The 13,961-nt window shown below is 36.7% G+C and overlaps 1 protein-coding gene across 1 annotated transcript in view; it reads right to left on the bottom strand.

The window, feature by feature from the left end:
• Positions 1 to 13,961, bottom strand: part of LOC131828777 (bifunctional heparan sulfate N-deacetylase/N-sulfotransferase 4) — a 246,817-nt gene that overhangs the window by 29,991 nt on the left and 202,865 nt on the right. The window contains exon 6 of the mRNA XM_059169785.1: positions 10,995 to 11,177. Coding sequence (XP_059025768.1) covers positions 10,995 to 11,177 — 183 coding nt within the window. The remainder of the gene's footprint in view (positions 1 to 10,994; positions 11,178 to 13,961) is intronic.

Raw genomic sequence — 13,961 nt, 5'->3', positions numbered from 1 at the left:
GTTCATTTGAACAATTTATCTTTCTGTGGAATGCTCTTATTTCGTTTGCCAATCGAATCAAAATTTCACCAGTTATTCTAGTGTCAGCTAATATGTCCCATAAAGTTTCCCTATCTATTTTCAATGGGTAGCACAGTCCAGTTGTTAAGGTGTGAGCTCAGGAGGGAGACTGCTTGTGTCTTATGGAATTTTCTGAAATTCTCTGGGCCTCAGTTTCATTATCTAGAAAATAATGATTGATGGTATCTACCTCATATGGTTATGGAGAGTATTAAAGGAATTAATATATTTTAAATGATTTAATTTTTCTCTATAAAAGAGAGTGATTATTTTTCTTTGTTTTCTTTTTCTTTGTTCAGATTATTAATCAGTTGAAGCAAAAGGAAGAAGTTACCATTGCTGATGAACTGGTGTATGATGGCTATCCTTCCTAAGAGCAGGCTTCCTGGTCTTCTGTCAGAACTTTAGAACCTGAGGCGCCTGGATGGCTCAGTGAGTTAAAGCCTCTGCCTTCAGCTCAGGTCATGATCCCAGCGTCCTGGGATCAAGCCCCGCATCGGGCTCTCTGCTCAGCAGGGAGCCTGCTTCCCTTTCTCTCTCTCTGCCTGCCTCTCTGCCTACTTGTGATCTCTGTCAAATAAATAAATAAATATACATATATATATATATAAGTAGAACTTTAGAACCTAAGGTGGCCGCCCCTTTTCAGAACAAATACACAGTTTGGTGACAGGATTTCTGGGGCATATGACTTATTCGATAGGGAAACAGCTTGATGATTCTTCAGACAAACTTGAGAACATAGATTGCCCTACCAGACCCAAAGACCCCTATATAATCCCAGCTCAATTTATTTTTGAATATGCTTGCTGTCTGGCTCCTGCAACTCATCCAATTTATTGTTTTAGCACTTGTCATCACTCAGGTCTCTGCTGAAATATCACCCAGCAGGCCTTCCCTGCTGACCAGAACCTAAGCACTTCCTCCCACTCCTGTCTTTCTGTGATAGCTTCTGGTTATATTTTCTTCATGGTATTTCAGTACCTGAAATGATTCTATTCAGGTAAGTGTTTATAGCAATTTTATATTATAATATAATACATTTATACTTAAAATAACTCTATCTCAACTAGAATGTTAAGTTCTCTGAAGAGAAGACCCCTGTTTGTCTAATCTAATCTATGAGAGGTGCTTGATAAATATGGACTGAGTGACTGAAAAACTGACTTGAAACAGGTGCAGTAAACCTTTAGTAACAGCCATAGACAGATTTTGATATATGTTTGTAAATCAACATAATGTGAACTGTGTAGACATTTTGTTTTCGAAACTCCCACAAAAATAGAATGTTTGCAGTCTCCACTGATGTTTTTCATGGTGGCCCCAGGAGCTAGTTTTTGCTATTTCCTTAAGTCATCACTTTATATCTTAAACATTATTTTCCTCATATTATTTAACTGCTTTGTAAAGAACTTTATGTTTCAACTGTATTTTATGTATTAAACAATAGAAAGGCAGTTTCCATGACCTACACTTATCAAATTTCCCCACACATATCCCAGTTAAGAGCCAATCTCAGATTAGGTGCTCAATTCATTTGCTCAAATGGTTTCTGAGCAAACTGATCAATTATTCAGTGCCACTGCTCAAAGTGTCTTTTGTGAGATCTTTCTGGTTCTCTATGCTCAAGTAGGCCACTTATTTTCTTTACTGCAGTACATATGTCTTCGCCATTCAAACTTCTGCACGCCAAACCCGTGAAATAAAGCATTCACAGAAATGGGCAAATGCAATATAAGACTTGAAAAGAGTTTTCTTTAACATACAGAACATGGATAAACATGTTCTGGTAGATAAAGACACTAGTTATTTCTAGTTGTGCTCTCCCAAGAAATTATACTGATAGAAGTAAACTCTCAAATAAAATTACCTGGATGCTGTTACAACACTTGCTGCTCCAAATGCTTTTATTGCCAACAATTCAACTTACGCTACTTCGGCTTTTCCTGTATGTATTTTACAGTTGGTGGCATGTGTATACCTTAATCCAGCAGATTGCCTGTCTTTGTAACTGCATTCCTTCTATGTTATGCTATTTTTAAGACTTTCCAGATGCCTGGTATTTCTTCTTTCATCTCTTTTCCTGCATGTTTCTCCTTGTGTCTCTTCATCATGACTTTATTAGGATGTTTGCATTTCCTGTTTTATACTTTGAAAATATTTGTTTAGATTTTTTCCTACTCTGACTTTTCTTATATTGTCTGAGTATTTGAATAATAGCTAACATAATATCTGACCTTTATTGATCACCTTCTATATTCCAGGCACTTGCTTGGCATAGATTATTTATAATCCTCAAAGCAACCTGGCAAGACAGATATCATTATCCCTTCTTTACACCTGAGGAGGCTGAGATGCAAGGTGTTTTATTTAGGTCTTGCTGAAGGTCACACAGCAAGTTAGTTTCAATTTTGGAATCCAAAACCTGGGTTGTCTCTGCAGCTAAATATCGTGTGTGTGTGCACATGCGCGGATGTGTGTGTGTGTGTGTGTGTGTGTGTGTGAGAGAGAGAGAGAGAGAGAGAGAGAGAGGGAGAGAACGAGAGTGAGAGAGGGCAAGAGAGTGCCTGGCAGTGATTACGAAGGTCAAAGGGTCTTTCCAAGAAAAAAGCATTTGCTTGTACTTTCATACTTCGTTCCATTGCTATTATGTTAATTTCAAAAGTCAGAAAATTACAAAGCAATTATTTCCCTTTTCATTGTCTAATCTGATTGTTCCCTGAATATCTGAAACTGCTGTAAACAGTAACTTACTGTTTTAAGTATCTAGTACTGTAGATATATTGAAACTTTAAAAAACTTCAGTTAAAATTGCTTTAAGCAGCTCATGGTTACAGTACCAGTCTAGTAAAAATGCATGTAACTCAGCTCTCACACAGGTAAAGGGGATGCAGCTGGTTTTGTACATGGAATACATGATGAGGTGAGGCTGATTTACTTTTAAGCAGGCATAAGAAAGGTGGAGAGAAAATTCCGTGAGGTGACGGACCAGACTTAGAAAGGGGAGTAAATTCTGATGAAAATCCAGATCTTTCCTCTCCAATTAAGTACAATTTTTGAATTCATAGTCAAGCTAAAAATACATATTTTTTAAAAAGTCACATTACCTTTCGAACACTGAAAAGACATGAAATAAAATAAAATGAAAAAAAAGATAAAATAGAAAAAAATCACATGACTTACCTTGCCCCAAAGTTCATATTTTTATAGAATATATGAAAATTACTTTTGTTCTCATTAGATCTAGTTATTCCCACATATGTAGCCTTTTCTCTCTACTAAAAATCTGCTTTTTTCATTGCTTCTCCACATCCTTCACTGACAAGAACACCATGGAATTATCAGTTAGATTGATTATTCCCTCTCAAGTCATGTGCCTATTACAGATAACTGGGAAATATCTAGACTTTAATAGCTGAAACCTTAAAAAGTCCAGTGCTCATGGTAGGATTATTTTGTTAATTATGAACATTTAGGAGGTTATTGGTTTCTGCTTCATTTCCTCCCTGCTTGCCTTCTGCTGTTCAGACCTCACTGTCTAAACGAGAATGCTATGAAATTGTATGTGTTTTTCTTTTAACTTTGTACTTCTTCCTTCCTACTGGTTGTGTTGTTTCCAAAGTTCTTCTATTTACTGAGTTTTGCCATGTACATGTCTTTAAAACAAAATCCTTTTCCAATCTGTTTTACACAGGCAGGTGACTTTCAATTTTTTGTCTCTCAATGTCATTTAAGCCTAATACAACCCACACACACTGATGAGGAATTTTAAGAGGCTGTGGGTATTTATTCTCAGTGTTTCAAACAGCAATTCCTTTTGGAGAAACTCTGAGACACACACGATCTTCCCAAAGCTTGAGTCCACCCTGTATTGGTGTATAAAATCAGCTAGTCCATTCACTCCTCAGAAAAGCCTTTCCTTTCTGAGTGCACTGATTTGTAATGAATGTTCTCTCCACAGAGCTCCTGTAGCACTTAATAGTCTGATTCGTTCTCAAACTTCCCTCCTAAAGTGGTCTGAATACAGAGAAGCATAAATGCCCACTTCTGAGGGTGGGAGTGGGCTGAAAAGGGCCTGTGGTTCTGTGTGGGTCTGGGGTAACAGCTCCATGAAAGCAGCTTTAAGCACAAAGACTTTCTGATTTACCCTAAGCGTCTATGCACTTGTCACCATATTATACCCATGCTGATTTAAATAAATTGATATCGTTGACATTTCCCATGAAATATTCTCATAGTAAAATTGACCCCAGGAGATGACAGGTTTACTTGGAAGCTCTGGGTACAACAGATGACTGCACATTCCTGCAGACAGTATATTATTATTTATGGTTTATGAATATCCTGTCAGAGAATCTAGATAGCCAACTCAATTAAGGAAAACTGTATTTTAAAATTCTCATTAGTAAGTTGGTCTAAAGGAGTGTAGGAACTCACAGTACAACATTTAAGTTATCAGACATATCTGCAGGGCATACACACACACACACATACACACACACACACACACAATTCAGGGTTTTTTTTGTTGTTGTGATATTTGGATTAGTTCTGCAAAATCCATGTTTTTTGATGATTTTGATTCAGAAAGGATGGAAATATATATAACCTTTTATTTTATTTTGTTTATTTTATGGCACTATCTGGAAGTAGTTTTCCTATTACTAAAGTTATATGAAAGTTATTTGTGTGGGGAATTTGAAACTTGACATGATCATACTCGCAACAAATTGACAGGAAAGGGAAAAATCCATGACTTAATGTCACCATTTCTGGATGTCAGAATGTCTGACAGCCTTGTATAACCAAATGGGGAAGTGCTTCTGTGTAAATTAAAAAATTAGGGACATCTGGGTGGCTTAGTAAGTTAAGCATCTGCCTTTGGCTCAGGTCATGATCCCAGGGTTCTGGAATTGAGCCCTGCGTGTCCTCTCGGACTCCCTGCTCTGAGTCTTCGAGGGGGAGTCTTCTTCTCCCTCACCCTCTGCTCCAACCTCCATGTTCACGCTCCCTCTCTCTCTTTCTCAATGAATTTTTTTAAAAAATCTTAAAAAAAATTAAAATCGTGAGGAATTACCTACATATTTGGGAAGCATTCTTGTCAGGTTTAAATACTAGTCTGAATTAGGAAGATAAATGTAACAAATACACAAATTCAAACTATAATTAGGAAAAAATATGTAAGATGAAATGATGTTTAGGACTCTATTGCACCATCTATGAAGTGATGAGAAACTATTCTGGCTATTTCACTGGACGGGCTAAAAGATGAATAAACGGAAACGAAAAATATGAAATTATCTAGAACTCTTATTTTCCCGGCTGTGGGTGATGACTTGCAGGTCAGTTTTCCTTTCATTTCAGTGTCTCATGCACAAACAATTTCTACCACACTTCTTTAAAGATCTCACTTTTTTCCTAACCATGAAGCTACTCAGGGTTTCCCTTTCTCATGGCTGGATTATTGTCCTAACTTCAGTGCCTCCCTGTTCTTACCTGTCCTGCAAAAAGCTTCTGGTATACTTTTTTTTTTCCCTTTAAAGATTTTACTTATTTATTTGACAGACAGAGATCACAAGGAGGCAAAGAGTTAGGCAGAGAGAGAGGGGGAAGTAGGCTCCCCACTGAACAGAGAGCCCAGTGTGGGACTCGATCCCAGGATCCTGAGATCATGACCTGAGCCGAAGGCAGAGGCTTTAACCCACTGAGCCACCCAGGCACCCCCAAAACAGAGCTAGGTGCCATATATATTTTTTTAAAGATTTTATTTACTTATTTGACAGACAGAGATCACAAGTAGGCAGAGAAGCAGGCAGAGAGAGAGGAGGAAGCAGGCTCCCTGCTGAACAGAGAGCCCGATGCAGGGCTTAATCCCAGGACCCCAGTGACCTGAGCCGAAGACAGGCTTAAACCTACTGAGCCACCCAGGCGCCCCTGGTATAATATTTATTGGCCAACTTTTTTTTTTTTTTAAAGTACTTTAATCTCATCTTCAGAACCTACACATAGTAACTCCTTGTTGCCTATCAAATCCACCTGACTCTGGTAGCTTTCAAAGGTTTCTCAGCTGCCTTATATTTGCTTTTCAAGGTTAATTCCCATTGGATCCCTACTTTCTTTAAGAAACAAGTGTGCCATTTTGACTGTTCTCTGTATACATGTACACACCTCTGTTTTGCTTATTCATTCATGAGATTTTAATGATGGCAGCTATGGTACTATGCTAGGTTCTGAGTTACAAACATATATAAACATAGTCTCACCCCTTAAGGTTTGCATGAGCTGGTGTATGACAGGCCTAAATGTCTATAAGACCATATGGCAAGTGCAATGATAGAGTCATAAATAAGGTAGAGAGTGGAAAGGAGAGGAATAAATATGAAAACAAATTCATAATGTCATTTTGTTCACACAGCCAGGAGCTACTGGCTTGTAAGTTCTCTGAAAGCAAAGTTCTCAGGATCCTGGGATCGAGTCCCAGGAGCTACTGGTTTGTAAGTTCTCTGAAAGCAAAGACCTTTCTATTATGTAGGTACTTCAAAAGTATAGGTCAAATAACTTCACACTGAATACACCACCAGATTCTTCTCCAGTAACCAGGTATGCCTAAAATCTCCTCCAGCAGAGAGAGCCGATGATAGAAGTAGATTTATTTTTCTAAATGTGAAGCTACCATCTTGGTGTGGTTGGAACTATGCTGGAGTAGGAATAAGAAGACCTGAGCTTTACCTCTGACTTGTCCCTATTCGTCCAAGTGCCTTAGAACAAGATATTTCACCTCACTGGGTGTCACTTTTGTCTTCTCTAAAATGAATAGGTTGAGCTAGATGTCCCTAACTTCTCCTGCTCTTAAAATCTATAATTCTCTGTGTCAGAAGTCATTTTTTCATTCAATAGGCATATAATAATAGAATCTACAGTGTGTATGTTGCTAGACCTTGTGATTTGTTTATGTCACAGATGTTCACATCTCATCATTTCTAAGCTGGAGTTGGATGATTTCACAGCTAGAGTCAGCAACAAAGGTGCTAACCTCCTAAGGCTAGCACCCTGTGATTTTCTCTCCTACTTCTTTAATCCTGGGGATACTGGCATGGACAGAGAGACACTGCAGCTCTTTGAGCATTCACTTGGTCACACGGGCAAGCAGGAATCTACATCACGCTTGGCATGTTTGTTGATAGTGGGAGTCTGGAGTGACTGAGGGAAGATTGAGGCTGAGCTAACCTGACAGCTTGAGAGCTTAAAAGCAACGATTAGTGAATGTGCAGTAATCTGACCTTCTAAATGCCTCCTTGTTGTGGTTTTGGTTTCTATAATGAGGATTAAAAAAGAAAAAAAAAGAAAGAAAGAAAAAAGAAAAAAAGGAAATCCTATTCTTTCCTGCTTCATGGTAATTAGTGTCCCAAAACAAAAGGGGTACGAGAGTTAACAGGAACCTGTGAGAATACTTTTAAGAATCTTACACACTCAGGACTACAACGAGGAGGATAAACTCGAGGGATAGAGTTCCATGTGTGTCTTCAGCATGTATTTTCACATTTAGCAGTTTTGAAAGAATCCGCTTCCAGTGAAGGGATCACAGACACATTCTGGGTTGTTCTTACCATGCTGTCCATTGATAGATACTCATATTGCACTTATTAATTAGGTGACAAAGCAGTTTCACATATATGGTAGTTGGTGCTAATGAAAATTTCCATAAAGAACCAAAGGAAACTAAATAGATGTGAAGATCATCATTATTCATGTTGTATTTATATTTGTAGTAATAAAAAAGTGTAAATTAAAAACCTAGAGAAAAATAACAGTTGACTTATTTTTAAAAAGTGAAATACATTAAATAAGAAGGCATGTTTAGAAATACAGAAAAATACCTGAATTTTGAGAATATATGACAATGACAGACATAAGATACTAATCTATCCTAACCCTGTAGGCCTGGGATGAGTGGGCTACAAAACATTTAATTAGTGCTGGTTATGCTCTTTTTTTTCTTTTGTAAAATTAAATTCATATAGTTTAAAGAACATGATGATAATGCTTACAGCTGCTCTGTTTATCATTATAAATATGAATATGGAAAGAAGAGATAACCGCCAGGGAAAGGGACTCTGACAGTATTATGCACTTTATCTCTACTTAACCATTGGCAGTCTCCTGAACATGGTTTATCACTGGCGAAGTTTATCAGATTTGCTTCAATAAGTCAACTGTTCTCAAAATCTCACGTACCTGAATAATTCCCTCTTGATCTTAACTGCTCTTCTGCTTTCCATTTCTTGTTTTCTTTTTAAAACATACTTTAGAATATATGACACTTCAGTTAAAAAGAAATGCTTGCAACTTTATTTTTCAGTCAAAAGAAACCATATAATTCACTCGATAAAATGGGATTCTTTAGTAAATATTTACTCTTCAGTGTTACTTAAGTACATTTATAACAAACCGTTTTGATAATATATATTAAAATTGCTAAACATACAAATGACAACCGCAATAACAAAAATTTGTGAACTCTCTGAAGCCTTTTCTGATTAATTCTATCATTTATTAAGAACAATCTAGGAGAGCGCCTGGGTGGCTCAGTTGGTTATGCCACTGCCTTCAGCTCAGGTCATGATCTCAGAGTTCTGGGATCAAGTACTGAATTGGGCTTCCAGCTCTGCAGAGAGTCTGCTTCTCCCTCTGACCTTCTCCCCTCTTATATTCTCTCTCTCTCTCTCTCTCAAATAAATAAATAAAATCTTAAAAAAAAGAGAACAATTTAGGAATTTACCTCTCTGAAGCTATTCAAAATTAATTGTCAGCACTTGCAAATATTTCGTATATATTCATGTTCCTATGTCTTCAAAATGATATAGTTTTCTAAAAAATGGTTCTATTTTCTGTTTGCAATATTCATTCACACCCCCAATCAACTAACACAGTATTTCAAATTCAACAAAAATTCAATCAGTATTTAGAATCATCAAACTGACCAATCATATTGGAGCTAGTGTATCGTTTTTTTTTTTTGTTTTGTTTTGTTTTGTTTTGTTTTTTTAAGAGGGAAACAAGAAAGGAAGGCCAAAGGAAGGAGGAGATAGAATCTTAAATAGGCTCCATGCCCAGCGCAGAGCCTGACATGGGACTTAAGTCTCACAACCCTGAGATCATGACCTGAGCTAAAATCAAGAGTTGGATGCTTAACTGACTGAGGGGCTCAGGTGCCCCAGAGCTGGTGTATCTTTGATTATATTTATTCCATACCAAAAGGAATAGTATCACTGATATTGAAACAATCAATAAATACAATTCTTAATTTAAAAAATCTCACACAATACTAAGAGATACAAATACTTCATCTAAAAAAAAAAAATCTGCCTCTAAAGGAAAAAGATTAAGGCCTGGGGCTATTGACTCACTTTTTTTTAATATGTTAGCTGTTTGCCAGCTTTGTTAAGTTGGCTACTTTTTATTGTTACCATACCATGAATTATAGATATCTCATAAATAAACATGTGTGAGAAAGAACTGATTTACTATCAGTAATTTATCAATTGTAAAAGTGTGTGAGCACTTTTGAATAATGCTATTTATGCTTTGCCTTTATGAAATCCAGCAGCTACCTGGTATGATTATATACAGCATAATAATTATGTCTTTATCTATTTATCTGTCTAACTTATATACCAGACATATAGATGGGCAAGCAACTTATTAGAAGGGTGAAAAAATTAGAATGTGTAGTTCAACATAAACACAATTGATGAAGAGTTCCTGAATAAATCATCAGAATAAGTATGACTGACTGTAGCAGTCAGTTTTAAAGCACATTCTGAAATACATACTAGTGAATCAGAATAACCAGGAAACTCTTCACCGACTTTGAGAGAAAACACTGTGTTTTATTCTTTGTGTTCTCTAGAGCAACTAGCCTTGCCTTCCACATAGTAGATGCTATGTGTTGGATGAATGTAAACATCCAGTAAACACAGTAAACATGTGTTGGATGAATTCCTGACTGTATAGACACAGAGTCTATGCATGCAACGTGAATTATGGGATAAAGAGAAACACATAGCCTTGTGGAGAAAGAGAGAGGATGGTAAACAGTCTGTTTCACAGTGATTTCTCAGTAATGACGATGCTACTCCTCTACCAGCTGCTTAGCAGGGCACTATGTGATCTGCTCTCTGCAGCCGGCTTATTGATTGTGCAGGTCAATGTAATGTAATGCATAAAGAACCAAGAAAGGGGGAGGTAACATTTTCCTAGATAACTGTGAAGAAGCACATAGTTTACATTTTTATACACAGAGGCTGAGTGGTTCCCATGTGAAGTTGAATTATCTGCAAAAGCAATCCTAAAACTGACAATTTTTCTTTTACCGGTAGATCTAGTCCTAGTGAAAGATGAATTAGATTTAAAAGAAATAGAGAAACATATTAAAGACTGAATCTGTATAAGCATATGGTAAAAACTTCTTTTCCCTTTTTTATTTATATTATCTGTGTTTATACATATGTGTCAGGATTTACTTGTAGGGTCTGAGATTAAGCCTGCTGTTGATTTCTATGTCCCTAGGTACTCAGTGTCTAACCATTTTATGGTCAGTTAGTGCTCACACTAAATGAGAGTCAAAGTCATTAACACTGAGAAGACACTGACAATGAAACAGCATCCTCAAAGCAAAAATTCTAAACCAACCAAACCAACCAACAAAACCCCAGAAAAGCAAAACAAACAAACAAACAAACAAACAAAAAACAACAACAAAACAAAAAACCACTTAACCCATAAAACAAAAAATGTTATTGAAGAGGATGAAACTATGGAATAAAAAAAGAAGTTTGGGTTAAATGTCAGTTTTAATGCCTCCAGAGAATTCCTAATACAAGTTAGGTACTGGTTTCCTTCCTTCTACTGCAGGAGAGAATGTTTAGTGTTACCTGCCAGAGAGGGTCTTTCTGCTCAGGGAAGAGCTCAAAGTACTTGTGCGCTAGTTGCACGGGAGGCAGAGTTTGCAATTTCAGGTTGGTCCAGCTCTGCACGAAGTTGGCCAAGTTCACAAAGGTATATAACCCTAGGCGGTCATTCCCATAGTTCGACAAATGGGTCATGAAAATGCTGATCTGAAAGATAAATAAAAATGACCATAAAATATAACATACTTAAGTTCAAAGTGGCATAGAAGCTCTAGGCAGGACTTCACCTAATCTTGGAATTTTATGAGAAGTACAATTATCATTTTAGGTGATGTTATGAACTGAATTGTGTTTCTTCCAAATGTCTGTGTTGAAACCATGACATCTAATGTGACTTTTCGAAGACTAGGCTTATAGGAAAGTAATCATGGTTAAACAAGGTCATAAGGCAGGGCCCTAGTCTTGATATGTCTTTTTTTTTTTTTTTAAAGATATATTTTATTTATTTGATAGAGCATAAGAAGGGGGAGCAGCAGAGGGAGAGGAAGAGGCAGACTCCAGGTGGAGCAGGGAGCCCCACAGGGGGCTGGATCTCAGGACCCTGGGTTCATGACCTGAGCCACTGAGTCATCCTGATAGGTCTTGAGCCCTTATAAGAGGAAGAAATACCTGCACTCACTTTCTTTCTCTCTCTCCCCCCTCCCCTGCTCTCCTCCTCTTTCCTCCCTTCTCTACCTCACTTCCCCCCTCTCTCTCTCCTACCTCCTTGTCTCTCTCCCCCCACCCCATCTCTCTCTGCATTCTTCCCTCTCCCCTTCTAGCCCCATCTCCCTCCCTCCCTCTGTCACAGCCAGAAAGCTGCTGTCTATAAACCAGAAAGAGAGGTCTCACCAGAAGCTAAATTTTCTGGCACCTCAGTCATGAACTTCTAGCATCCAAAACTGAGAAAATAAATGTCTGTTGTTTAAATCACCCAGTATGCGGTATCTTCTTATGACAGTTTGCACAGATTAACAGAAGTGGAAAGCCACACATTTGATTTCTATTTTAAAATGACTCTTAAATTCACTTTTAAAATGGAAATTGGAATTGGGGTTTTCTTTTCCCCCTCACCGCTCATTAAAAGTATAGTGTTGGGACGCCTGGGTGGCTCAGTCGGTTAAGCCGCTGCCTTCGGCTCAGGTCATGATTCCAAGGTCCTGGGATCGAGTCCCGCATCGGGCTCCTTGCTCGGCGGGGAGCCTGCTTCTCTCGTCGCTGCCTCTGCCTGCCTCTCTGCCTGCTTGTGTGTACTCTCTCTCTCTATCTCTGGCAAATAAATAAAAAAAATCTTTAAAAAAAAAAAAAAGTATAGTGTTAATTTCCATATCAGTTTTTCCCTATTGTAGAGTCAACATCATCAAACCCAATAACCTAATAACTTCTAGGCTATTGAAAAACCAGAATTAAGCTAATTCTAAAATAAAACAATTGTTCTAGATCTTTACTGATTTAGGTATGTATATACATTGAATTAGAATTACACTCAAATTGGAATTAGACTCAAAGATCTAATGAAGAATTTTTAATAAAGAAATTGTTAGTGTTTGCATGGAAACTGATTGCATTTAGCCAAAAGCTCTTCCATACTTATTAATCCTTTTGCAATATTTCCTATCTATATATTGACTCTAAAGATATCACAGCATTTTGGTATTGTATTTTTATAGATAAGAGACTAAGCAAAAGTAAAATCTAGATTGATTGCTCTGGAAAGAGCAACGAAAAATTTGAATATGATTACTGATATAATCTATATATAATCAATCCATCAGGGATCACAGTTGGAATTTTAAAATATTAAATGAAGGAGAATTTGTATATTTTTGATCTAAATTACAAAGATTACATGTAGAGATGACTAATGCAAGTCATAAAAAGGGAATTAATAATTTTCTACAATACACATTATTTGTGCTTGTTCTTCAATCTCATTGTATTTGCATGTATCTCAAAATTCATTTTATTATTTAGAACTATAAATATTTCAGAGAAATTAATAGATAATTAAGTACTTTATTAACTTCATTAGATGAGTAACAGTAATAGAATGTTAGAAATTATAACATTAAAACAAATATAATGTAACATTAACCAGAAAATAATATCCACAGGTCCGTACATAGAAAGTGAAGTGTAAAATGGCTAATGTTTTTATGGATGCTAACTGACTCTTTTTTAAGGGCTTATGTTTCTCAGTGTGCTTATTTGGGTTGTTTGAACTATTGTGAAAATAAAAATGGGTTTGCAGTAACCATTCCAATATCATGTTGTTGCAACCTGGTTAGAATGCTAGCTATACAATAAAGGTTGTACACTGCAGAACTATTGTGCCCAAGACCTAACATAACATTAGATGATGGTAAATGTCCAAAGAGGATACCTTTTGTGTTAAATTAACAATAATAAAGCATTAGCCTGTTTCAGAATTAAAACAAACAGGCAGACAATACTCTGGCAAAGTATTGCTGGAGTAAGTTATAAGTTAAGGATATCAGGTTCATTGAATGCCCTTTTTACTTTGAAAAAAAAAAACCTCTTTTCATGTGTTATATTAGACTGCTAAAAAAATTATCTGAGAAAAGCCTATTAAAATGATTAGAGATACTTCTCAGCATTTTGAAGGTAGGAAGGAGAATGGGAGAGTTGGGCCCATTGTCCTTCATATGGCCTTACATAGAGTAATACCATAAAATAATTACAAAAATAATACCATAACAATAATAATAATAAAGTATATGGTGCTTACTATGTACAAGGCATGGATCTAAGCCCTTTTTATATACAAAGATTTCAAATATTTTAACAGATAATTCTTATGAGGTAGGTAAAGTTATTGTCCCTTTTTACAGATAAAGAGACTGAGGCATAGTTAAGTATCTTGTTCAAGTCCCACATCTAGTCAATAGAAGAGCAGAATTTAAAACCCAGATCATTTGATTCCCAAATACA

Source organism: Mustela lutreola, chromosome 1, assembly GCF_030435805.1.
Source record: "Mustela lutreola isolate mMusLut2 chromosome 1, mMusLut2.pri, whole genome shotgun sequence".
In the NCBI taxonomy this organism is placed as follows: domain Eukaryota; kingdom Metazoa; phylum Chordata; class Mammalia; order Carnivora; family Mustelidae; genus Mustela; species Mustela lutreola.
Note: the sequence above shows the minus strand (reverse complement) of the source record. Positions and strands in the feature narration are given on the sequence as shown.